Source organism: Syngnathoides biaculeatus, chromosome 22 (genome assembly GCF_019802595.1).
Source record: "Syngnathoides biaculeatus isolate LvHL_M chromosome 22, ASM1980259v1, whole genome shotgun sequence".
Classification (NCBI taxonomy): Eukaryota; Metazoa; Chordata; class Actinopteri; order Syngnathiformes; family Syngnathidae; genus Syngnathoides; species Syngnathoides biaculeatus.
The window spans coordinates 5,532,526-5,560,019 of record NC_084661.1 but is presented as its reverse complement, the minus strand read 5'-3'; the positions used below and the strand labels follow the sequence as shown (position 1 = coordinate 5,560,019).

General features: G+C 43.4%; 1 protein-coding gene across 8 annotated transcripts in view; it reads left to right on the top strand.

The window, feature by feature from the left end:
- ca10a (carbonic anhydrase Xa) overlaps window positions 1-27,494 on the top strand; it is a 148,450-nt gene that overhangs the window by 78,665 nt on the left and 42,291 nt on the right. For 7 of the 8 annotated variants that reach the window (XR_009793536.1, XR_009793537.1, XR_009793538.1 and 4 more), the window contains 2 exons: window positions 12,107-12,202; window positions 22,602-22,674. Coding sequence is in view for 3 of the 8 variants with exons in the window: in XM_061809738.1 (XP_061665722.1) it covers window positions 12,107-12,202; window positions 22,602-22,674 (169 nt within the window). In the remaining 5 variants the exon portion in view is untranslated. The remainder of the gene's footprint in view (window positions 1-12,106; window positions 12,203-22,601; window positions 22,675-27,494) is intronic. The other variant, XR_009793539.1, reaches the window with a different exon arrangement.

Genomic DNA, 27,494 nt, shown 5'->3' with positions numbered 1-27,494 from the left:
ACCTTCTCTGTACATTTCCACTAGCATCCTCAAGCCAAATAATGGCTTTGTGGTACTCTTTCTTGGCATGAAACCATACTGTTGCTCGCAGATACTGACTTCTGTCCTGAGTCTAGCCTCCTCTACTCGTTCCCATAACGTCATTGTGTTGCTATCAACTTTATTTCTCTATTGTTCCCACAGCTTTGCAAATGGCCTTTCTTCTTAAAAATGGGAACTAGCACACTTTTCCTCCATTCTTCAGGCATCTTCTCACCCACTAGTATTCTGTTGAATAAGTTGGTCAAAAACTCCACAGCCACCTCTCCAAATTAGTTCTATCCTTCCATAGGTATGTCATCAGGACCAACTGCTTTTACATTTTTCATCCTCTTGAGTGCCTTTCTAACTTCACCCTTGGTAGTCATTGCCCCTTCCTGGTCCATCACACTTGCCTCTTCTACTCTTCCTTCGCTCTCATTTTCTTCATTCATCAACTTCTCAAAGTATTTTTTCCCCGAAATCACATCTCAATGTATTCCTTTTGCCTCTCAGTCCTCTCAGTGTCCCACTTCTTTTCGCTAACCTCTTTCCTTGTATGACTTCCTGTATTTTGAGGTCCCACCACCAAGTCTCCTTCTCCCCTTTCCGACCAGACGACACACCAAGTACCCTGGGTATAGTAGTCCAGTTTTCTGGGGGCTCCTCCTGTTTATCAAAATCCTGTCCACTTCTTTCTGAAAGGCCACACAACATTCTTCCTTTCTCAGATTCGTCCACATGGTTCTCTGCTCTACCTTTGTCTTCTTAATCTTCCTACCCACCACCAGAGTCATCCTACACACCACCATTCTATGCTGTTGAGCTACACTCTCCCCTATCACTATTTTCCAGTCAGTAACCTCCTTCAGATTGGATTGTCTGCACAAAATATAATCCACCTGCGTGCTTTGACCACCACTCTTGTAGACCACTCTATGTTCCTGCCTCTTCTGGACAAAAGTGTTCACTACTGCCATTTCCATCCTTTTTGCAAAGTCCACCACCATCTGTCCCTCAAAGTTCCTTTCCCGAATGCCCTACTTCCCCATCACTTCTTCATCACGTCTGTTTTCTTCACCAACGTGTCCATTACAATCGGCACCAATCACAACTCTCTGTGCTGGGATGCTCAGAACTACTTCATCTGGTTCCTTCTAGAATTTCTCTTTCAACTGTAGGTCACATTTTACCTGTGGGGCATAGCCGCAAATCACATTATACATCATCACTCGATCTGATACTCTTTAAAATATCCTTGACTCCATTTATTTTCCCCATTTAATCTATGGTAAAATAATTTAAACCCTGACCCTGAACTTCTAGCCTTACTACCTTTCCACCTGCTTACTTGGATGAACATTATGTCAACCAACTCCCGAGCATTACCACTGCAAACAGGAAGGGGCTCAGAGCTGATCCCTGATGCAGTCCCACCTCCACCTTAAATTCTTCTGTCACACCTAAGGCACACCTCACCATTGTTCTGCTGCCATCATACATGTCCTGTACTATTTTAACATACTTCTCTGCCACACCAGACTTACGCATGCAGTACCACAGTTCCTGTCTTGGTACTCTGTCATTAGCTTTCTCTAGATCCACAAAGACACTATGTAGCTCCTTCTGACCTTCTCTGTACTTTTCCACTAGCATCCTCAAGGCAAATAATGCATCTGTGGTACTCTTTCTAGGCATGAAACCATACTATTGCTCGCAGATACAGAGTCTAGCCTCCACTACTCTTTCCCATAACTTTATTGTGTGGCTCATCAACTTTATTCCGCTATAATTCCTAGAGCTCTGAACATCGCCTTTGTTCTTAAAAATGGGAACTAGAACACTTTTCCTCCATTCTTCAGCCATCTTTTCGCCCGCTATTATTCTGTTGAATAAGTTGGTCAAAAACTCCACAGCCATCTCTCCAAATTGCTTCCATACCTCCACAGGTATGTCATCAGGACCAACTGCCTTTCCATTTTTAATCCTCTGTAGTCCCTTTCTGACTTCCCCCTTACTAACCATTTCCACTTCCTGGTCCTTCACTCTTGCCTCTTCAACTCTTCCTTCTCTCTCATTTTCTTCATTCATCAACTTCTCAAAGTACTGGGACCAGTCAACACATTTCCATCTCTATCCTTTTCTTCACTGTATTTATATATATTCTTAAATAGGGGAACCACCCCAGTCTTCCAATCCACAAGAAGATGTGTATGTATGTGTGTGTGTGTATATATATATATATATATATATATATATATACTGTGTGTGTGTGTGTGTGTGTGGTGTGTGTGTGTGTGTGTGTGTGTGAGAGAGAGAGAGAGAGAGAGAGAAATGTGGTCTGCAGGAACAACAAATTAGTTTTAGAGTTATATATAGTTCTAATTAAATTCGGGGCTTTCATTTGTTGTCACTTGTAATTATCCAAATTAAAATAAATACATATTTGAAATATGTTTGTGAAACTTTGTCAAGAGTGTATATCATGTACAATTTTCACTTTTTGAATGGAATTATGAAAAAACTTTTTTTCTTTCATCTTTTACCGCTTATGCAGGTTGTGTAGCAGTGGCAGTAGCTTTAGCAGGGATGCCCAGACTTCCCTTTCCCCAGCCGTGTCATCCAGCTCTTCTGGGGGGATCCCAAGACGTTCCCAGGGCGTCTGAGCGACATAGTTTCTTTAATGTGTTCTGGAACGTCCCTGGGCTCTCTTTCCAGTGCGACATGCCCAGAATAATTCACCAGGGAGGCGTCTGTGAGCCGTCCGTATCAGATGCCACAGGCATCTCATCTGTCTCCTCTTAATGTGGGCGATTAGCAGCTCGACACTGTGCACCTCCCAGATGAGCTTCGCACCCTATATCTAAGGGAGAGCTTGGACATGCTGTGGAGGAAACTCATTTAATCTGCTTGTATCAGGGAAGGCAGAGCTCGGACTTGCTGTGGAGGAAACTCATTTCATCCGCTTGTATCAGGGATGTTGTTCTTTCGGTCATGACCACAGCTTGTGACCATAGGGGAGGGTAAGAAGAGTTTGAGATCACGGTTTGATGAAGCCAACAGAACCACATCATTTCCAAAAGCACAGATGCAATACTTAGCCCACCTAACCAGACTCCCTCGGCTGTGCTTAGCTATTCTGAATCTGTGACAAAGGGCAACCTTGGCAGAATCCAACTCTCACTGGAAGAAAATCCAACTTACTGCCAGCAATGCAGACCAAACTCTGACACCATTTTTACAAGGACCGAACAGCCCAAATCAGGAGGTTCGATACCTCATACTCCCGAATGACCCCTCACAGGACTCTTCGAGGGACACAGTCGAATGCCTTCTCCAAGTCTACAAAACACATGTAGACTGATTGGGGAACCTCCCGTGCACTCTTGACGACCCTGCCAAGGGTATAGAGCTTGTCCACTGTTCCTTTGCAAGGATGAAAACCACATTGTTTCTGCTGAATCTGAGATTCTCTTGCTGGGGATCAGATCGCCAAGGTCCCCACCTTCGGCCACCACCCAGCTCACACTGCATTCAACCACAATGGCCCCTCCCACAAGGGCGCCCAGCCAATCCCCTTGGCTGCAGGCCCGGCCAAAAGGCGGTTGACTTCGAGCCCCAACCTCCGAGCCTGGCTCCAGAAGGGAGCCTGGTGACCCCCTTCCGGGAAAGGGAAACCTATATCCATTATTTTTATTCATCATAGGGGTTTATGGAACAGTGGTTTGTCTGGTTCCTCATGTAGGACATGTTTGCCATGGGTGACTCTGTAAGGGGTGTGAATCCCCACACAACTAAACTTCTAGGTTCATTGGGACACACAAACCCCTACACCACGATAAAGTGACGGCTCAAGGAGGGGAACCTTTTTCATGATATTCTAATTACATGATCAGCACCTGTAATAACATTGATTAATGATGTAATCATTGCAGTAAGCGATGAGGAATTTTTGAGATGTAAAAGACATGCTTCCAGAAAAGTTTAGAACGAAAGTTCTACTCAAACATTTTGTGGGTTTTAATTTCACTCAATCCAATGGATCTATCAAAATGTCACAAGTATTCACCAACTATAGTACATGATGACAACCATGGGAGACGCACTTTTGGCCAAAACCCTGTCTAACAGACTGAGCTAAAGTTGTGGACATAAAGAACAAGAAATAAGGCCTACTGTTGATAAGGAGATCCTATAGATGACATAGTAGTTGCTCAAATAACGACCAAAAAGTTGAAACTGAGGCTAAATGGTGTTTTTGGGGGGGAGTTTGAAATGTGTAAAACAGAGATCCACATTCATAGTGTATTTTTTTTGTATTAAATGCTGACTAAAAGTACAAGTGGGTGTGTTAAGATGCATCCATTGATGGGTAATATACCATACAGTTTTGTACCAGGTTATTATGTTTACTGTTAATCTGCAGTCTTAATGCTTGTGTCACAGTGAGGCGTTAGGACATGCTGAAGCAGGGGTGTCAAAGTCAAATGGACGGAGGGCCAAATAAAAAATTTAGCTAAAACCGGAGGGCCAGACTGATCAAATGTTCATTGAAAAATTTTAAAATGACTGCATATAGTCTAGTGAACCAAAGTGAACCTACAGAAAACCAAACAAATATATTACAATATGATCAGATAAATAAAGCAATATTTTCTTCTGGCCCTGTCAGTAATCTTTAATTATCAATAGGCACAAAAGACAAATTTCCTTTGAATAAAAATCCCCTGAACATGAACATTAAATGGAAGAACTACAATGTACCATCAGTAGCCTATATTTTCTCTTTTAGCAAAAGTGGGATAAATTTCCTTCAAAGAAAAAAAATAACAGCAACTTTCCATCATTCACTCTGAAATATTTTTAAAACATAATTGGATTGAAATACAATAAAATACTGTAAAGTGATTTTTCCACTTTACAGTATTTTAGTATGAACCAAAAACAACACTTGCTTTAAGAAGTGACGTGCAGTGAAAACAAATGTTAAACTTTAACGTTTAAAGAGCAACTGATACCAAAATATACATTTGAAAATAGATATTGTAAGGAAAACTCCAGATAATATTCATTTTTATGTCAATACGAAACAAAAAAGTGAGCAGAGAGCGTGTCATTAATGCTCAAAGTTGCGGAAGTCTCACTCGACATCCCAGTGGTGGCCATACCGCCTGTGACATCATTTACAGATGTCACACCGGGACAGTCGCCATAGAAAACATGCTGTGCCACCTGCTATGAAGATGAACACAAGAGATTTTCGGATTTTTCTGACACCCCTTCTGATAATTAAGCTCTTTTTGAAGAAGAGAACATCCCTGACCCGGAGAAGACATGACACCCTTTTCCAACTGAGGACCATTGTCTCAGATTTGGAGGTGCTGATTTTCATCCCAGCCCCTTGCCCCTTCTGAAACCCGGACGGTTGACCAGAATTTCCTTGAATCTGTCCTGAAGTTGTTCTCCAGGGCCTCACCGAACCGCTCCCACGCCCGGGCTTTTGCCTTAGTCACCACCAAAGCTGCATTCTGCCTCGGCCAGCCAGAACTAATCAGCTGCCTCGGGAGTCCCACAGGCCAAAAATGCCTGAAAGGACTCCTTTTCCAGCTTGGCAGCATCCCTCATTGTTGGTGTCCACCAACGTGTTTGTGGGTTGCCACCACGACAGGCACTGACCACCTTCAGTCACAGCTCCGGTCGGTCGCCTCAGCAATAGAGACGGAGAACATTGTCCACTCGGACTCAATGTCTCCCGCCTCCTCCAGGACGTGAGCAGAGTTCTTTTGGAGGTGGGAGTTGAAATTCCTTCTGACAGGGGAATCTGCCAGCCCTTCCCAGCAGACCCTCACAATACGTTTGGGTCTGCCATGTTGGACCAGCATTTTCCCCGAACATCAGAGGCAATGCACCACCAGTTGGTGATCAGTTGACAGCTCCACCCCTCTCTTCACCCAAATGTCCAAGACATGTGGTCAGAAGTCCGATGACACGACCACAAAGTCGATCATTGAACTGCGACATAGGGTTTCCTGGTGCCATGTGAACATGTGAAACACCCTTATGCCTGAACATGGTGTTCGTCATGAGCACAGAAGTCCAGTAACAGAACACCACTCGGGTTCTGATCAGGGGGGCTGTGCTTCCCAAACACACCCTTCAAGGTCTCACTGTCATGTGGGCATTGAAGTCTCCCAGCAGAATGATTGAGTCCCCTGAGGAGGCGCTCTCCAGCACTCCCTCTATGGATATGGATGTTTTGTCATGACGTGTCACCAGAAAATTTCACATGCATTAAATTTGCAAGGAATTGGAAAAAAATTGGGAAATTTATCAGGATTGATGTGTAAAAACCATTTTTATACCATTGTCACGTGCTGCGGCGGTAACAATCTTTTTGATTTTTTACACCGGATGCCCTTCCCAATGCAACCCCTTTGAATTGATCCGAAGAGAGACCTGGAGCCTGTCCCAGCTAAATTCGGGTGAAGGCAGACTACACCCCAAACTGGTCGCCCGCCAGTCGCAGGGCAGATATCGACACCATCACTGAGCAGGAATTGATCCTACACTGTCTGAACGTGTGTACAGCTATACCATCAGATTGGGGGAAAAAAATGATAAACAGATATTTTCTACAAATATTGCATTGGCTAACTTCTCCTATGTTAGCTTTACAGTAACAGGTGTAAAGGTGGGAAGTCTCAACAAAACATGGTGTCATGATGTCCACCGACAAACTGCCTCACTGCTCCCACGCAGCGATGTGTGGTGGTGGTGTGTTGGTCAAAAGTTGTATGCCACACTGATGAATGCATCAGGAACGTGTGGACTGGTATCACTGCTCTTATTTGTGACTGTATTTCCATCCACAGCAGAGGCTATATAATTGGCCACATCCATCTTTGGACCTCCCTTCGGTTTCTCCCGAAAGTGAAGGTCCTCTTGGAAAGATGGCATCCCACAATGGGTACCAGATGAGTATAAGTTGGCTAACCTGATTGCTGCAGGATTGGAATCCATCTTGATAATGGATAACCACAAAAAAAACATTGACAGAATCAACTACATACATTACAACGTACAGAAACTAGGTAACTATACAGAAGCAGGCTTTATTGCCATTAGAGAATAACTAGCTGCAACCTCACTCATGGGGTTCCAGAACCGCATACTGGTCGAAATACTCCTCGCAGGGAAGGGTGGTGTCTGCTCAATGTTCGGTGACCAGTGTTGTATGTTTATTACAAATAACACAGCATTTGATGGGTCACTGACAAGGGCCATTCAAGGCCTCCGCACCCTGAAACATAAAATGAAGGAGCACTCTGGTGTGAACACATCAGCCTGGTCTGAGTGGTGGGAAAAAAAAAGTTTGGAAAATCTAAAAACTGTTCTCTGTCCTAGTTTCTATAGCTGTGTTTGCAGCTATTCTTACATTGTGTGGATGTTGTTGTATTTCTTGCATAAAGCCATCACTTAACTGACTTATAAACACTGCTATTGCCCCGACAAATTCAATACTGTCAGAAATTTATCCACTATCGGCACAACAGGGTAATTATGGTGATATTGTTGTCCACGATGATGACGTTATGACTTCTCTTCCAGACCTGTACTCTGATCCAGTAATTAATGCAATATTTTCCTCCAAGTGTAACTTTGCTCTGCTCCAATTAAGAAACCGTTTCTGCCTGCAATGACGAATGCTTTGCTCTGCGACAATTAAAAGAAACTTCTTCTGCCTGCAATGGAGAATGCTTTGCTGTTCTTCAATTAAAAAAACAGTTTGTGCCTGCAATGAAGAATGCTTTGCTCTACTCCAATTAAGAAACTGTTTCTGCCTGGAATGAAGAATGCTTTGCTCTGCTCCAGATAATGTCGTAGCAAATGTACTATAAACATGGGAGAAATGTTGGAATAATTGTGAATAAAATGATCATACTTCTGCTTCCAATAAAGAACTTTTGCTCTGTTTTAGATAACGTGGCAGCCACTTAGCAGGATATAGCACAAGAACAAGAACATCTAATCATCAGAACTTTTAGAACCAGGAGCACCTGTTTGTTAAAGGAATGATGATCACACTTGTACTCAGCAATCCTCCACACACATGCACACACACACACACACACACACACATCCAAGAGAGGCTACTGACTGTAAGGTAGTTTGAGGGGAGAATGTAACTCGACAGAATAGGATTGTGGTGTATAGAATGGCTCTGCTGGTGTGTAGGAAGATTAAGAAGGCAAAGGTAGAGAAGAGAACAATGTGGTGGAAGCTGAGAAAGGAAGGATGGTGTGCGGCCTTTCCGAAAGAGGTGAGACAGGAGGAACTCCCAGAAGACTGGATTACTACAGCGAAGGTGATCTGCGAAACAGACAGGAGAGTACTTGGTGTGTCTTCTGCTAGGAAAGGGGAGGAGACTTGGCAGTGAAACCCCAAATTACAGGAAGTCATCGAAGGATAGAGATTAGCAAAGAAGGAGTGGGACACTGAGATGACTAAGGAGAGGCGAAAGAAATACATTAAGGTGCAACCTAGGACAAAGGTAAAGGTGCCGAAGGCTAAACAAGAGGCATATAATGATATGTACAACAGTTGGACATGAAATAAGGAGAAAAGGATCTCTACAGGTTGGCCAGACAGAGGGATAGAGATGGTAAGGATGTGTAGCAGGTACAGGGTGATTAAGGATTGCGATGGAAATGTGCTGTCTGGTGCCAGTCGTGTGCTAAATAGATGGAAAGAATACTTTGAGAAGTTGATGAATGAAGAAAATGAGAGAGAACGAAGCGTAGAAGAAGCAGTTGGTCTGGATGACACACCTGTGGAGGTAAGGAAGCAATTTGAAGAGGTGGCTGTGGAGTTTTTGACCAACTTATTCAACAGAATACTAGCGGGCGAGGAGATACCTGAAGAATGGAGGAAAAGTGTGCTAGTTCCCATTTTTAAGAACAAAGGGGATGTTCAGAGCTGTGGGAACTATAGAGGAATAAAGTTGATGAAACACACAATGAACTTATTGGAAAGAGTCGTGGAGGCTGGACTTAGGACAGAAGTAAGTATCTGTGAGCAACAGTATGGTTTCTTGCCTAGAAAGTTTACCACAGATGCTTTATTTGTCTTGAGGATGCTTGTGGAAAAGTAGAGAGAAGGTTAGAAGGAGCTCCATTGTGTTTTTGTGGTTCTAGAAAAAGCCTATGACAGAGTACCAAGAGAGGAACTCTGGTAGGTTGGAACAGTTGGCAGAAGGTATCTGGTGTGTTGTGTGACAGAAGAGTCTTTGCTCGGATGAAGGGTAAAGTTTCTAAAACAGTGGTGAGGCCAGCTCTGATGTACGTATGAGAGATCATGGCACTGAAGAGTCGACAGGAAGCAGAGGTGGACGTGGCAGAAATGAAGATGTTGAGGTCCTCGCTAGGAGTTGGATAAGATTAGAAATGAGCTCATTGGAGAGACAGCCAAAGTTTGATATTTTGGAGGCAAGGTTCGAGAGAGTAGACTCCCGACGGTTTGGACATGTCCAGAGGCGAGGGATTTGGTTTTGGTAAAAGGGTGCTGAGGATGGAACTGCCAGGCAAAAGATCGAGAGGAAGACGAGAAGAGATGAGAGGAAGAAGAGAAGGTTTTTGGATGTTGTGAGGGAAGACATGAGGCCAGTTGGTGTTCCAGAGGAAGATGCAGGAGACAGACTTGCATGGAAAAAGATGACGTGCTGTGGCAACCCTTAACGCGACAAGCCAAAAAGAAAAGAAGGCTCCAAGGTGATGAAATCCTCAGAATTGAGTGAAGGTGTTGAGCAGGAAGTCGACTTCTGTTTGATGTTTTGTCCAGCTTCATCAAAGAAAATTTTAAGATTGTTTGATTAATACACTTAAAAATAATCAGGAGGTCTGACATTTTCATCGTAGGTGCGTGTCCATTGTGAGAGAGATAATCTAAAAAGAAAAATCCAGAAATTACAATGTATGATTTTTTTTTAATGATTTGTGTGATACAGCTGCAAATAAGTATTTGAACACCTGAAAAAAACAATGTTAATATTTGGTACAGTGGCCTTTGTTTCCAATTACAGAGTTTAAAACTTTCCTGTAGTTGTTCACCAGGTTTGCACACACTGCAGGAGAAATTTTGTCCCACTCCTCCACACAGCTCTTCTCTAGATCAGACAGGTTTCTGGGCTGTCGCTGAGAAACACAGAGTTTGAGCTCTTTACAATTTTCTATTAGGTTTAGGTCTGGAGACTGGCTAGCCCACAGTAGAACCTTGATATGCTTCTTACGGAGCCACTCCTTGGTGTTCCTGGCTGTGTGCTTCGGGTCACTGTCATGTTGAAAGACCCAGCCACGACCCATCTTCAATGCTCTGACTGAGAAATAGGTTGTTCCCCAAAATTTCACAATACTTTGCCACGGTCATCCTCTCCTTAATAAACTGCAGTCATCCTGTCCCATGTGCATAAAAACACCCCCAAAGCATGATGCTACTTCTCCCATGCTTCCCAGTAGGGATGGTGTTTTTGGGATGGAACTCATCATTCATCTTCCTCCAAAGACAGTTAGTGGAATTATGACCAAAAAGTTCCATTTTGGTCTCATCTGAACACAACATTTTCTCCTATGACTCCTCTGTATCATCCAAATGGTCATTGGCAAACTTAAGACGGGCCTTGACATGTGCTGGTTTAAGCAGGGGAACCTTCTGTAGCATGCATGATTTCAAACTGACATCTTAGTGTGTCTTAGAGTTATCGTTAATATATTTATTATGGACTTTCAACAAAGCCAAAGTATCATCCTTGCTTCAAAGAGTCTTGTTCACAGGACGAGCTCCTACACACAGATGCAACAGTATCTTCCTACAAGTGGCCAAGGACAACTCCATCATAACCAAAGAATGTGCCACATCATCACCAAAACTGTACCTTTGTTCATTTCATCTGCTCACCCCTCCTTTTGACCTTGTTTGTTTTCTAATTTAAAAAAAAAAAAAGTATGTGAGAGGCTGGTTCAGAACGTGTTTGGAGACTAACTGGCCTGGCTCTCACGTCCTCCTGATCAGAAGAAAGAGGACTTCTTGTCCGTTATTTGTGGAACTATTCCAGCAAGTTAGGTGATAAACCTAACAGTGTGCTACCAACAGTCACCTTGGAAAAGGTTATCCCAGCTCTTTTCAGGTCATTGACCAAGTCCTGTCGTGTAGTCCTGGGTTGATTCCTCACCTTTCTCTGGATCATTGAAACTCCACGAGGTGATATCTTGCATGGGGCTCCACTCCGATTGAGATTGATGGTCATGTTTAGCTTCTTTCATTTTCTAATGATTGCTCCAATATTGGACCTTTTTTCACCAAGCTGCTATTTCTATGTTGCCCTTTATAACGGTGTAGAGTTGTAAAATTTTGTCTTAGGTGTTTTTGGACACCTCTTTGATCTTGGCCATGTTACAAGTTTGAGTCTTACTGATTGTATGGGGTGGACAGGTGTCTTTATGCAGCGAACGACCTCACACAGGTGTATCTGATTCAAGATAAAACATGGAGTGGAGGTGGACTTTTAAAGACGGACTAACAGGTCTTTGAGCGTCAAAATTCTAGCTGATAGACAGGTGTTCAAATACTTATTTGCAGCTGTATCACACAAATAAGTCGTTAAAACATCATACCTTGTGATTTCTAGATTTTTGCTTTAGATTATCTCCCTCACAGTGGACATGCACTTACAATGAAAATTTCAGCCCCGGCCCATGTCTTCTCAGTGGGAGAACATGCAATACAGAAGGGTGTTCAAATACTTATTTTCTTCACTATAGAGGCAGACAACAGAGACACTCCCAATCTCGGGGCAATTTAAAGTCTCTAATGAATGGATGTTTTGGGGATATGGGAGGAAACCTGAGTGCCCGGGGAAAACCAAAGCAGGCACATGCAATCTTAAATTTAAGTTGAGATGAATTATTCAAATGAGTTTTAAAGAATGCAGTTGGCCCTAAGAGATTGTTGAACTGTGAATTATTATTTGATTCTTAAGTAGAGATGGTTTATTGTGTATTAATGTAATATATTTTTCTGTCACACTCTGTTCCAGGTTCAGCTGATTCACTATAATCATGAGTTGTATATGAATTATACTGAAGCTGCCAAAAGCCCTAATGGACTCGTCATCGTGTCCATATTCATGAAAGTGAGTCTCAGATGCCTGTTTAATAAATGCCAAATACATTTGTAAAGTGGATTCATCAATATATGTTGTTCCGGATTCTTGTATTGCATTTGCAGCATATTGAATAACTTGCAGTCTATGCAGAACGTTTTAAACACCCCACGGAGTTGCCTTCCTTCTGTTAAATAAATGAGCAAAGCTGCCTTTTTCCAACCCCATCAAGAACACTGCCCGCCATTGCCGCTATACATCATCATCTGCTCCATAAACTCTAATCGACATTTGATTGGAAGTCACACGACCGGGCTCTGGGATCTATGAAATTACAGGTTTAAGATAGGTGTGGGAAAAGGCGATCTCTGTAGATGGCATTTCTGCCGTTGCTCATGAGGTCTGCACTCGATAAATGGAGGCAATTCCAAACACACTTGTCTTTAAACTCCCTCGTTTTGGACAGTAACAGCTTTCTTCCCCGGAATTCCTGTGGTTCCAGCACAAGTCTTTATCAGGTAAGGAGCAAATCATATTCAGAATCAGAATCAGCTTTATTGGCCAAGTCTGTAACAGCACACAAGTAACCTTTCTCCAGTAGTAGTTGTCACCCTAGTATGAAATACATGTTAAATACAAAGAACAATCGTCAATTGACAGGAAACTTTTTTTTTCTTATAAGAACTCACAGTTGTAGAGGGTTGGCCTTACAGTTCTGAGGACCAGGGTTCAAATCCCAAATTCAAGTTTGCATGTTCTCCCGTGGCTGCATGGGTATTCTCCGGGCACTCCGGTTTCATGACACCACCTGATTGTCCGTTGCAGTCAAAGTTTGTCCTTTTTTTGTGGCAGCCCCAAACAAGACTATAATGTACACAGTACACATTCGATGATCGCTGTGTAGAACTGTCTTAGCAGCTACTGTGGCAGGCCGTCCTTTGGTTGGCTTTTTTTAGGATGTTGTTGATGTTTGTCTCCCACCTCAGGTCCTGTAAGACTAATTCCCAAGAACTTGAAAGTCTCGACGATTGACACGAGACAGTTGGACAGCATCAGGGATAGCTGTGGTGAAGGACACAACCTACGGGTGTCCCAGCGTTGATAGTCTATGTAGATGAGGTTCCCCAGCCTCACCTGCAGTATCTTTCCCATCAGGAAGTTGTTGATTCACTGGAAGATGGCAGGCGAGACACTGATCTGGAGAAACCTGGAGGAGAGTAGTTGTGGATGATGGTGTTGAACGCAGAGTTTAAGTCCACGAACAGGATCCTTGCATAGGTTCCCCCACTGTAGAGGTGTTCAAGGATGAAGTGCAGACCCATGTTAACGGCAACATCCAGAGACCTGTTAGCTCAGTAGACTGCAGTGGGTCCAGGTCTGTGCTTGCAACACTCTTGAAGTAGGCATTCAAGGGACTTCATAACCACAGATGTCAAGGCAACAGGCCTGTAGTCATTTAGACGCGAGATTGCTGGTTTCTTCGGGACCAGGATGATGGTGGAGCATTTGAAGCAGATTGGTGTCACACACAGTTCTGGAGAGTTGTTGAAGATCTTTGTGAGGACTGGAGCAAGTTGGTCTGAACAGACTTTGAAGCAGAATAAGGACATGAGGTCTGGGCCCGCCGCTCTTATTATCTTTTGTTTGAAGATCCGCCTCACATCCTGTCATTGGAGGAGTCTGGGATTTTTAAGTGGTTGGTCTCTGCGCCTTGATGGGTCCATGGAATCCAAGTGTCTTTTTCAAATCTACAATAAAAGATGTTCAGGTCGTCAGCTAGCCCACTATTGTGATCTACTGGTGGAGATTCTCATTTGTAATTACTTAGCGATTTTAATCCATGTCAGACTGATTTGGAGTCATTCACACCAAACTATTTTCCCAGTTTTTCTGCCCCTCCCTCCCCCAATGGCTTTGTTGTTGTCGAAAAGCTAAAAAAAAGCAATTTGCTCTGGTTGATAAAAATGGCATACATCTTCACATCCCGTCCTCCCTCACCTTGAGGTAAGATGTGTACCACTGTATCTTTACATAGGATTATGTCAGAAAACCCTCTCCATAGACCTCATTACACTTTGAAGTAACTCTGGAAACCAGCTGTGACGCTGTTTTTTGTATGGCTCCTTTATGGAGATGCTGCTGTTGATGGTGGTTGTCTCTATGCACGGCTGTGCACTGCTGCTCACGCTCACATTTAATGCATTTTAGTTTCATTATACTTTCCTTCAATTGAATACCAAAGAAACACTTGAAATATTTATTTTCTTTTGGCCAGATGCCCGTTAAAATTCTCACTCATCCAGCTCATTTCACTCTCACGGCATTGAATTGATTGATGTTTCAGCTCTCATCTGAGCAGGTGCAAACTAAACTAAACTAACTAAACCAGCAATGTTTAGTCAGGACACACTGGCCAGTGTTTGTGTGGAAAACTCAACAATTTATGGTCCAACTCAGAAGCATGCCCCACACCATGAATGTAATCATTCCTTTAGAATGCAAAAAAGGGGGAGAGCCGTTAAGCCTTCAACCACCACAGTCAGTCACTCTCTAACCTCTGGATCTCTCCTGGGGTGTAAATATAAAATATTTGTTTGGACACCCTTGCATCTGACTGCTTATCGCTCATATTTCTGACTGTTGTTCATCAGGTTGAAGTTTGGGTAATTTCTACCCTTTGTTTCACAGCAGAAAAAGAAGGTAAATGGGAGAATGTATAATTGACTGGATTGCTGTTTCTCTAGCATTGACTACTTTCTTATAAATAACTGATCTGCTCAAAACAGTACTTCCAAAATACATCCAATAATAATCAGGGATCACGCTCAAATTTCCCTCTGCCTCTGACTTGAATCACACATAATACCTTCTTCAACCTGTGACTTCAATACTTCTCTACTGAAAGATGCAGAGTACAATATACTGTACTGTAATTTCTCGAAAATAATGCGCAATTTTTTCCAAAAATATTTTCAAAAAGTCAAGAGAGTGCATTATATTTAGGTATGGATTAAAAATAAAATACAATCACATTGCATAGTCATATACAGGTAGATAGAGTGGTTAAAAAAGGCATACATATACATTTCGATATGATATTTGATCTTATGTAATGCATTTATATAAATTACGATAATGTGTGCCACCAACCTGAACTCTGACCTTGTCGAGTGGGGGGCATTTACGATCGTTAGCATCAAACATAAAAAATTACAGGCCGTGAATTTGTTTCAACTTAAACGAAAACAAAATTCTCGACTCCAAGGGCTAGTTGTGCAACCACTTTTAAAAGAAATGTGACCTCACTTGCCGATGACTTCGCCATACCGGGAGCAAAACAACATGAGCTAACTGCTAACAGCTAACCAACAAAATTATGTAATGGGCACATTTAAAAACAAACAATTGAAATGCTTTCTTTATTGAAGTGCCCCTGATGCTCATATCTATGTAGTTTACGCTCTCATTTTCATTGAGACCTGATGCTATGAAGAGCTGTGACAGACTGTAGCGGAACGGGGGCAAGAGGCTGCACTGGTAGCATGGTGGACCTTCCCTTCAAAGTGCTGACACACGTAGTAGCGGAGTGCTGAGATTGCGGTCCTCATGGACCGGTTCAGCGTGACTTATATCCCTGGCCGAGCTTTGCCAACGTCGCGGTAGCAACAGACTCGCTGCTGACTCACGCTCACATTGCGGTGGCAACCAATCTGCTGTCGAGGCAAGTCCTCGTCACGATGGCGACTTACCCGCTCCCGAGCGAAGCTCATGTCGTGGTGGCAACAGGTTTTGTGGTGGACCACACTCATGCCGCGGTAGCAACTGATCCACTACTGAGCCAACCTCATGTCACGGTGGTGATAGACCCACTGCTGCGCAATGTCCACGTCACGGTAGCCACCGACCCGCTGCCGAGCCAAGCTCACACCGCGGCAGCAACCGACCCTCTACCAAGCCAAGTTCACGTCGTGGTGACAACAGAATTCCTGGTGGGCCACACTCACACTGTCGTAGCAACTGACCCGCTATGGAGCCAAGCCCACGTCGCGGTGGCAACTGACCCACTGCCTCGCCACATCCACGATGCGGTGGCGAGAGACCTCCTGGCCTCCGTGGCCGCCTCCCGCGCCTGTGTCAGCGGCGGCGACGTCTTCTCGGCCGCCTCACATTCCTGTGTCAGCGGCGGTGACGTCTTCTCGACCGCCTTACGTTCCTGTCCCGGCGGTGGCGACGGCTCCTCAGCCTCCCCACGTTCCTGTCCCAGCGGCGGTAACGACTCCTCGGCTGCCTCATGTTCCTGTCCCGATGGTGGCGATGACTCCTCGGCTGCCTCACATTCCTGTTTCGGCGGCAACTACCCCTCCACAGCCGTCTCACGTTCCAGGTTTCGACAGCGACAGGTATACGAACGCCTCACATTACTGTCTTGATGGCAACCGGTCCTCGGCCACCTCACATTTCCGTCTCAACGGCGACCGATTCCTGGCCGCCTGATGACCACACCTTAATGCCGATTGATCCTCAGCGCCTGACGACCATGCCTCGGCAGCGAACGATTCCTGGCCGCCTGATCACCACGCCTCAATGGCGATTGATCCTTGGACGCCTTACGACCACCCCTCTGCAGCGAATGACTTCTCTGCTACCTCCCATTCCTCTGGTTCCTGTTATGCCTTTCGGTTCCTCGAGGACATCCGCACAAGTCACATCTTGGAGACCCTGGTGCTTGGCGTCCTGGCCGACCTCCTGACCTGTTCAGCCGGACTCTATGCTTTGGGTGGCCTGGACGGCCACCAGACTGTCAGGGGCATAGCCAAGCCACTGCCGTGGTTGGTACGTCTTGTGTGGGGCATGGCCAAACCACTGCCCTGGGAGGTAGCACCTCTGACAGCTGTCACACAACTGTGTTACATTTTGGATATTAATTGACCAAACATTTAAGTGGTGAATGTGTCATCAGCATTTACCAGTTCGTTGCATAGGCTTTTACCGCATCCTGTGATCCTCCGCTACTATGCGTAAGTCCGCTAGTTAAGCGTAGACCATTTGTCACAGCGAGCCTGTGCCTCCTTAGTTTGACCAAGCCTTGTCCATGTTTCTAAGTTCACGTCATAGTCATCGGACCTTGTGCATGTTTTTGGATCTTGCCTGCTGCCTAGCATGTTTGTGCTTCCACCTGTTTTGGACTCACTTTTATGTTCGACCTCCTTCTGGAATAAAACCACTCTTATTATCATGCCCTCCCCTCGGAGTCCTGCATTTTGGTCCGCCCCCATGCCACTTGCTCATGACAGTGACGTACTGAGGCTTGGAAGTGTACACTGAGTAATGAGTGGGTCTTTCTGTGAAGTGTGGATTTAGCCAAATTTCATGAATGATGACGTCCAATGCCTTGCTTACCGGCTGTACCACATGACTGAATCAGGAAGGGGTGCGCTGATGAACCATGTGTAATTCAAAATATAAGGTACAGTAAATCCCAGTGGAGTCGAACTGCACATCATGTTTGGTTTGTTATTTGTTTGTTATGTGTTTAAAAAATAGAACCAGCGATTAAAAATGTTTTTCCGTTTGGGAGTATTTTGACTTTATTAGTTTTCTTGATAGTGAGTTCCTGAGACATCTTTCAGGAGGCAAACTGTGGCTTTGCCCAGGAAAGGGCAAACTAGAACCCGCTGGCCACATCCGGCCCGTTGATCATTTCAATCCAGCACGCCAAAGATTGGTATAGACTTGCCTGAATCCTCCCAAAGTCTTCACTACGTTTATTGGACCCTGTCTGAAATGTTAAATGGTTCCACCAGGTTGTGCTGATATGCCCACTGGTTCCCCCAGGCAGTTTGTCCAGTGATACATTGAGTTGACTTCTGTTTCTACTCTGCTTCAGCTCTGAACATTTCAAGCACTAGTATAGGAGTGGACCAAAGATAAGAAATGGCAACAGTGAATGCTGAGCAATACCTCTGCCACCTTAGGAAAGAGAGAACTAATGCATTAGTTACCCCAACAGAGTAACCAGACTACAGTTATGTATGGGTTGATAGTATTGTATTTCTGAACAAAGCATGACAGTATGCTGATGATTCAAAGGTTTACACTTCAACTATTTGCAAGCATTGTGCAGATCACAAAACCTGCTGATATGTGAATAGTGGAATGAAAGCGATTAGGAGTTGTTAAATCTACAATGCATAGTGATGGTGCAATAACAAAAGTGTTAAGTACTGCACAATTTTGATATTCCTTTGTAAAAAGTGATTTTTTTTATATACATACAAGTAAATAATACCTTGTTCCTAGCATGTTAAGTGTGAAATGCATTATGGGTCACCCTGACGTGCATGCTCATAAATCGGGTTAAGGACTGTCTCACTGAAGGATTTACAATACTTATCTTAAATAATAATTACTATGAAAAGTGAGAACTTTCAACTTCAGTGTAGTGTGCAATGTGAGCTGGTTTAGTGCATAACATGGCTGATGTCACATGAGTAAATGCAGCTCCCCATCTTTCTTGCTCTTCACAACTGTCATGGGTGTGTCTGTCCCTGATGTGGCGCAAACCTGGTCCATTTAGCAGATGCGCGCACCTCCGTCTCGTCTTAGTGATTACGACTCACATGTATAAATTGCCACGCGTGTGGTCTGGTCTTAGCTATATCGTTGGACTCATGTCACATTCACACAACCCTTCGTCTACGTCCTTGCTATTCCGTCTACCAAACCCTGCCTCGTTCTTGACCTTCCTCTTACGCTGCTGATTCTGTTACTGCTGCCTCATTAGACTGCCTGCCCGTGTACCGACTGTGGATCGAATAAAGAAATCTCCCGACCTGTACCTGGTCTTGTGAGTCGTGCATTTTGGGTTCAGCCTTGTGTTCTGGTCATGACAACAACAAAATTACAGTTGCCATTGCTCCAATAGTGTGTGTGTGTGTAGATTTGTAAGGCCCCAATATCAAACCCCCACCTACTTTCATGTTATCATACTCACAAATGCACACACACACACACACACAAAGATCCTTTCAAGGAGCACAATCGGCATGCATCTATCTATCAGTGGGTTAAAAGCCTTTAGAGAAGTGCACGAGTGGATTTGCTCAAGTAATTACTGTACCGTGTTGTCATGTCAATTTTGCACTAATTTGCTGACTTAACGCTAACATTTAAGTTCTTGGTTCATGTTGATTTAACTAACTTGTGTGGTGTACATTACCAACTAATGGGTACAGTTAAGCTAATGCTTTTTTTTGGGAGGGGGGTGTAGTGGATAAATGATGTTCCTGCCACTTGGCAGCTGCTGTTCTGAGAACTTCGACAACAAAACCAACACCAGACTTTGATGCACTGGCAAAAAAAAAAGTGATCAATATAACAACAGCATTACCATTATAAGGAAATCTAAGTATTAACACAACAATTGTTTTTTTTTTCGTGTTCTTTTCTTATGGAAGCATAAGCTTGAGACTTTTGCCCGCCTGTCAAATTTTAAATGTCAATGTGATCCCTAGACCAAAAATTTGCCCACCCCTGGCCTAGGCAGATCCATTCAGCAAAGTAAAACGCCCACATCTAAATCACTGACAGTAAATGCAACAATTAAAATACAGAAATACCTGGCAGAACCAAACATAGACAGACAGCACTGACTAAAAAGGCTCAACGGTGGCTCTACTTCAAACTGAAACTGGTGTTGCACATGCTATTTCTGGTATGTTGAATGTCATATGAAAACTCGATAACCATTCAATCTCGTCCATCAGCGTTCACGACAACCACTTGATCTCGCCCATCAGTTTAAATATTAAACACATTGTGTAAAATGTGAGGGTCAACGTGGGCTTTTAACCTGCAATAAGAGAGTAGGTGTGGGTTCCTTTACTCAGGAAAAACTAGTATAAGTCCTTTGAAGCCTTGGGATAACCAGAATTTAACATTGTATTTCCATGTTTTGGGAAGTACATTTATGGTTGTTCCTGCAATTTTTACCTTTAGTGGAATTAAACATATCAATCCGGGTTACAGGCAGATACTTTTTTCATGGAAAACAAATCATTTGAAAATCCACAAATGTGAAAAGGAAAACTAAAGGTGTTGCAGTCTTTTATGACAGCTTGGCGACTTGGCGCAAGTTCAAACACATGCATTTTAGGCTAATTGAAATTAATTAGTAAATTGAAAACACAAAATTGACCTTTCTTGACCCTTATGAAAACAAATGTTACACTAAACAGACGTTCTGTAATTTTCTTGGTCTAGTTTTAAAAGACATTTCTGTTATATTGTACATGCATTTATTGTTTTACTGTTTTCATATATTTGTATCCCACCGGAAAGAAACTGCGGGGACGACCCAGGACACGCTGGAGAGAATATGTCTCACGGCTGGCCTGGGAACACCTCAGTATCCCTCCGGAAAGGCAGGATTAAATGGCTGGGGAAAGGGAAGTCTGGGTATCCCTGCAAAAGCTGCTCCTTCCGCGACCTGACCGGGAGAAGCAGTAGAATATGGATGGATGGATATATTGTTAAAATACAGTTTTTAATTGAAATTTTCCTCTGCATAGCACCAAGAAGGAACCCCATTGTACACTTTCAGAATGACTGAATATGACTTTGATGGAACTTAGATTTGGTTATCTTTTAAAACTTCATTCTGAATTTTTCTTTTTTGGAATAACTGTTCTGTACACTATTACCTTTGTAAAAACATAGCACAGATACAAAGTAACATTTTAACAATTTCCTTTGTGATATGAGGAGTTAAAATTGTACTTGGACATCACAGCAGTCCTCTTTACAAATAATTTGAGTCTGCTTATTTCATAGTATCTTACAATGTATCTCTCTTAACAGCATCATCCTGGCATAATTAAGTGTCACTAAAAGCTCAAGGAAAAAAGCACAACACAAAGAGGTAATGTGGGCCCTTTGGCACGCTGAAATTCAGTTGACAAGAATGTCATTTTTTTTGTCAAGAATGAGAATCACACATCAAAAACATCACCTCACACCAGTTGTGTGCACAACCAATGAATACTAAGGTGTTCTGTTGACTTGCATACAAGCTGCATGGCATTTTTGTTTGTTTGTTTTTACAAAAATGTGTGGTCAAAGAATTGTCTTTGTGGATAGTGATGATGTACTCTGGCTATTCCGTTCTCCCCAAAGATGATTTTCTTTCTTCAAAGTCTTCTTCTTTTCCTTTCAGCTTGTCCTGTTAGGGGTCGCCACAGCGTGTCATCTTTTCCGTTTAAGCCTATCGTGTGCATCCTCCTCTCAAACACCCATTGTCCTCATGTCCTCCCTCACAACATCCATCAACCTTTTCTTTGGTCTTCCTCTCGCTCTTTTGCCTGGCAGCTCCATCCTCAGCACCCTCTTACCAATATACTCACTCTCTCGCCTCTGGATATGTCCAAACCATCAACGTCTGCTTTCTCAAACCTTGTCTCCAAAACATACAACTTTGGCTGTCCCTCAAAAGAGCTCATTTCTAATCCTATCCCACCTGCTCACTCTGAGCCAGAACCTCAACATCTTCATTTCTGCCACCTCCAGTTGTGCTTCCTGTTGTCTCTTCAGTGCCACTGTCTCTAATCCATACATCGTGGCCGGCCTCCCCACTGTTTTATAAACTTTGCCCTTCATCTCCAAGTATTTGAAGTCATCCACCCTCACTATGTCTTCTCCCTGGAGCTTCACTATTCCCCCTCTGCCCTTCTCATTCATGCGCATATATTCTGTTTTACGTCGGCTAATCTTCATTCCTCTCCTTTCCAGTGCGTGCCTCCATCTTTCTAATTGTTCCTCTGCCTGCTCCCTGCTTTCACTGCATATCACAATATCATCTACAAACATCATGGTTCAAGGAGATTCCAGTCTGAACTCATCTGTCAGCCAATCCATTACTACAGCAAACAGGAAGGGGCTCAGAGTGGATCCCTGCTGCCTCTACCTTGAATTCTTCTGTCAAACCTAAGGCATATCTCATCGCTGTTCTGCTGCCCTCATACATGTCCTGTACTATTCTAACATATTTCTCCGCCACACCAGACTTGCGCATGCCGTACCACAGTTCCTCTCTTGGTACTCTGTCATAGGCTTTCTCTAGGTCTACAAAGACACAATATAGCTCCTTCTGACCTTCTTTGTACTTTTCCACGAGCATCCTCAAGGCAAATAATGCATCTGTGGTACTCTTTCTAGGCATAAAACCATACTGTTGCTTGCAGATACTTCTGTCCTGAGTCCAGCCTCCACTAATCTTTCCTACAACTTCATTGTGTGACTCAACTTTATTCCTCTATAGTTTCCACAGCTCTGAACATCGCCTTTGTTCTTAAAGTAAAATATTGAATTTTATATCAGAAAGAAACTCAGCACCATCATCATCTTTTTGTTCTATTTCTGTTATTTAATGCAGGTGGCTGAAACATCTAACAGCTTCCTGAATCGATTGCTAAACAGAGAGAGCATCACAAGAGTAACATATAAAAGTAAGTGCATGTTTGTCTTAACATACAATACATATTAGCTTTCAGATGTTTTTCTGAGATTTTTTTCAAGTGAACAGTTAAGTCTCCTTTTTCATTGTTATGTAAATTCCAAAATGACTGACTTCAAGAGTATATTGGAAGGATGACAAAAACTAGAGCTCGAAGGCTTACTGTTGATATGGCGGAAGGACCATCTGCCAAAGTACTGCACTGAGATCTAAGTTTAATTTTTTCCATAACCACACTGTTAACCAATGTTGAAGATTCCTTGGGAAATGTTGGTTACATTTACAAGTTAACCTGTTGAAACTGTAGTAGTAGTTTAACTATTCAAATTATTTTGTGATGTGTTTTAGTGGTGAGTAAAGTATACAGACATACATTTAGTCCTTTAAACAAAGTATGGAATGCAAGAGTAAAAAAAAAAAGACTAAAATGTTTCTGATCATCAGTGAAGTCATGTGACACAAAGGTTCTGCAAACATACACTTTCTTTGTAAAAGGATGTTGAAGCACTATGGAAGTTGTCAACATCATGCATCCATCCATTTTCAACACTGGTTATGTTGGTTAGGGTCAAGAGGCGCTGGAGCGTACCAGCTTATTTTGGGCGAAAGGCGGACTACATCCTGAATTTCTCACCAGTTGCACAGTACATACAGACATGGAAAACCAGTGCCACTCACATTGTCACGAAGTGAGAACTGAACCAATACAGCCCACACCAAAGTCCAGCGAGTGTACCTCCACACCATCAGTGATCTATATGCATGCACTTGATATACATGTTAATATGCGCGTTATCAAGATCAACAGCTTCTTGACCGTTTTAGAAATAAATGAAGATATGCGGCTTGTGATGGCCAGGGTCCATTTGAGACTTTCAAAACATCTAATGTATTTTCCGGATGACAGTATGCACCAGATAATAAGCTGCGCCGACTCAGTCTACGTTGTCCCCCCCCCCCCCCCCCCATACACAATCCGCACCTGACCAAATGCCGCGGATATATACCATTTGTACTGTAATGCACCCCTATGGGGGCACAAGCCACTGCAATCTGAAGGCTGATCCCAAGTCCGGATAAATGCAGAAGGTTGCATCAGGAAGGAAATCCGGCATAAAACTGTGCCAAATAAATATGAGCGTCCGTTTGAAGAATACAATACTGGATCGGTCTTGGCCCGGGTGAACAACGCCCGCCCTTGGCACCGCTAACCTGCAGGGTGTGGGTGGAAATTCAGCTACTGTGGGTCAAAGACAAAGAAGAGGAGGAAACCATATTTGTCGACAGAAGAAGAGGAATGCACAGACCTTACAACTGAGTGAAGGGACTTTGAATGTTGGGACTATGACTGGAAAAGTTCAGGAGTTGGTGGACATGATGATTAGGAGAAAGGTTGCTTTGTATTGTTGACCCCAAGTATTTGAAGTCATCCACCTTCGCTATCTCTTCTGCCTGGAGCTTCACTCTTCCTCCTTCGCCCCTCTCATTCACGCAGATATATTCTGTTTTACTATGGCTAATCTTCATTCCTCTCCTTTCTGGTGCGTACCTCCATCTTTCTAACTGTTCCTCTGCCTGTTCCCTGCTTTCACTCCAGATCAACAAACATCGTGGTCCAAGGGGAATCCAGTCTAACCTCGTGTGTCAGCCTATCCATTACTCCCGTAAACAGGAAGAGGCTCAGCGTGGAACTCTGATGTAGTCCCACCTCTACCTTAAATTCTTCTGACACACCAACGGCAAATCTCACCGCTATTCTGCTACCCTCATGCATGTCCTGTACTATTCTAACACATTTCTCCGCCACACCATACTTGCGCATGCAGGACCATAGTTCCTCTCTTGGTACTCTGTCATAGGCTTTCTCTAGGTCTATAAAGATGCAATGTAGCTCCTTCTGACCTTCTATGTACTTTTCCACGAGCATCCTCAAGGAAAATAATGCATCTGCGGTACACTTTCTAGGCTGAAACCATACTGTTGTTCACAGATGCTTAGTTCTGCCTTAAGTCTAGCCTCTACTACTCTTTCCGATAACTTCATTGTGTGGCTCATCATCTTTATTCCTCTGGAGTTTCCACAGTTCTGAACATCGTCTTTGTTCTTAAAAATGGGGACGAGCACACCTTTCCTCCATTCTTCTGGCAACTTCTCTCCCGCTAGTATTCTATTGAATAAGTTGGTCAAAAATTCCACAGCCACCTCACCAAATTGCTTCCATACCTCCATTGGTATGTCATCAGGACCAAATGTCTTTCCAGTTTTCATTCTGTTCAGTGCCTTTCTAACTTCCCTCCTACTAATAATTGCCACTTTCTGGTCATTCACGCTTGCCTCTTCTACTCTACCTTTGCTCCCATTTTCTTCATTCATTAACTTCTCAAAGTACTCTTTCCATCTACTTAGTACACTACTGGCACCAGTCAACATATTTCCATCACTATCCTTAATCACCTTTACTTGCTGCACATCCTTCCCATCTCTATCCCTCTGTCTGGCCAACCTGTAGAGCTCCTTTTCTCCTTCTTTCATCTCCAACCTGGAGTACATGTCGTCATATGCCTCTTGGTTAGCCTTCGCCATCCCTACCTTTGCCCTATGACGCATCTGAATGTATTCTTTATGCTTCTCCTCAGTCCTCTCCATGTCCCACTTCCTCTTCGCTAATCTCTTACCATGGATGACTTTTTGTATTTTGGGGTTCTACCACCAAGTCTCCTTCTCTCCTTTCCTACCAGAAGACACCCCAAGTACTCTCTTGCATGCCTCTCTGAATACCTTGGCACAAGTATTCCAGTCTTCTGGGAGCTCTTCCTGTCCATCTAGACCCTGTCCCACCTCTTTCCGGAAGGCCACACAACATTCTTCCTTTCTCAAATTCCACCACCTGATTCTCTTCTTTACATTTGTCTTCTTAGTCTTCTTACCCACTACCAGAGTCATCCTACACACCACCACCCCATGCTGTCAAGCTACACTCTCCCCCACCACAACCTTACAGTCGGTAACCTCTTTCAGATTACACCGTCTGCACAAAATATAATCCACCTGCGTTCTTCTACCTCCGCTTTTGTCAGTTACTCTGTGTTCCACTCTCTTCTGGAAATAAATGTTCACCACTGCCAATTCCATCCTTTTTCCGAAGTCCACCACCATCTGCCCCTCAAAATTCCTTTGCTGAATGCCGTACTTACCCATCACTTCTTCATCACCGCTGTTTCCTTCGCCCACATGTCCATTGAAATCTGCACCAAATAACAACTCTCTCTCTCTCTCTCTCCTCTCTCTCTCTCTCTCTCTCTCTCTCTCTCTCTCTCTCTCTCTCTCTCTCTCTCTCTCTCTCTCTCTCTCTCTCTGCGATGCTCAGGACAACTTCGTCTAGTTCCTTCCAGATTTTCTCTTTCAACTCGAGGTCAGATCCAACCTGTGGGGCATAGCCGCTAATCACATTATACGCAAGACCCTCAATTTCAAATTTCAGCATCATCACTTGATCTGATACTCTTTTCACCTCCAAGAAATTCTTGGCCAGCTCTTCTTTTAAAATAACCCCTACTCCATTTCTCTTCCCATCTACTCCATAAAATAATTTAAACCCTGCACCTGAACCTCTAGCCTTATTCCCTTTCCACTTAACTCTCTTGAATGTACAATATATCAACCTTTCTCCTAATCATCATGTCAACTAACTGCTGAGCTTTTCCTCTCATAGTACCAACATTCAAAGTCCCTACACACAGCTGTATGGTCTGTGCATATCTCTCCTTTTGCCAACTAAGCCGCTTTCCTCCTCTTTTTTTGTCTTTGACCTACATTATCTGAATTTCTACCTACGCCTTGCAGATTAACATTTCCAGGTGCAGGCGTAGGAAGCCCAGGCCACGACCTAATGTGTGATGAACGCTCATCTATGTTTGGCACAGTTTTAAACCGGATGTCCTTCTTGGCGCAACCCTCTGCATTTATCCGGGCTTGGGACCAGCCGATAGGTCGCACAATATTGTGCTGCCCAACAGGCTGCAGATAGTCAAAAGGAAGAAGCAATCAAATAAAGTCACCACATAAGATACACAATTCACATACTCCCTAATCTATTTTAAAGTTAAGGTCAAATGAAAGCAATCACATAAACACAGTCAGCACATAAGGTTCACAAATCACATACTACCTGTGTGAAAATATAAAGGCTATGGCGATTACAAGGATATGTGGATGGAAGGGATTCAAGCCACAATGGCCCTTACTCTCGTAGTTGAAGGTTGAGTCCACGTTCGATGCCTGGTCCTCGTTGTATACTCTACATAGGTAATGTTGTTAGCGCGCTAGGCTAACTTGGGCCGAACAGCTTCAACGCGAACGATATTGCACCAATTTGAGTACTAAGATGTACTAAGATATGCTTGTTAAATTTCCTATAAGCCCTCGTCGTACAAGTTATGAAGTTACTCACGTTCAATGTTTCTTCAACATCCACAAATTGGGCTACATGCTTTGTCACGAGAAGTTGTCAAATAACAAAAAGAGTAATGTGGAAAAACATTTCCACGGAAGGCCTGCTACATTTCCAGCCGAGTACCCAGTTCGGAAAGAGAGAAAAAGTGCAATTGAATTACTTCTGGTGAAATTAGAGGAGCACAAAACTAATTTTAATCAGTAGATTGCATTTCCAAACTCCACTACTGCTGCAAGTTTTGTTGCAAACCGGGAGATAATTAAGCGTGGAAAACCATTTACAGATGGAAGGAGCTGACCAGCGATGTCCGAAAAAAATAACTGGTAAGAACACAATCGTGTTCGATAACAAAGTAGCTG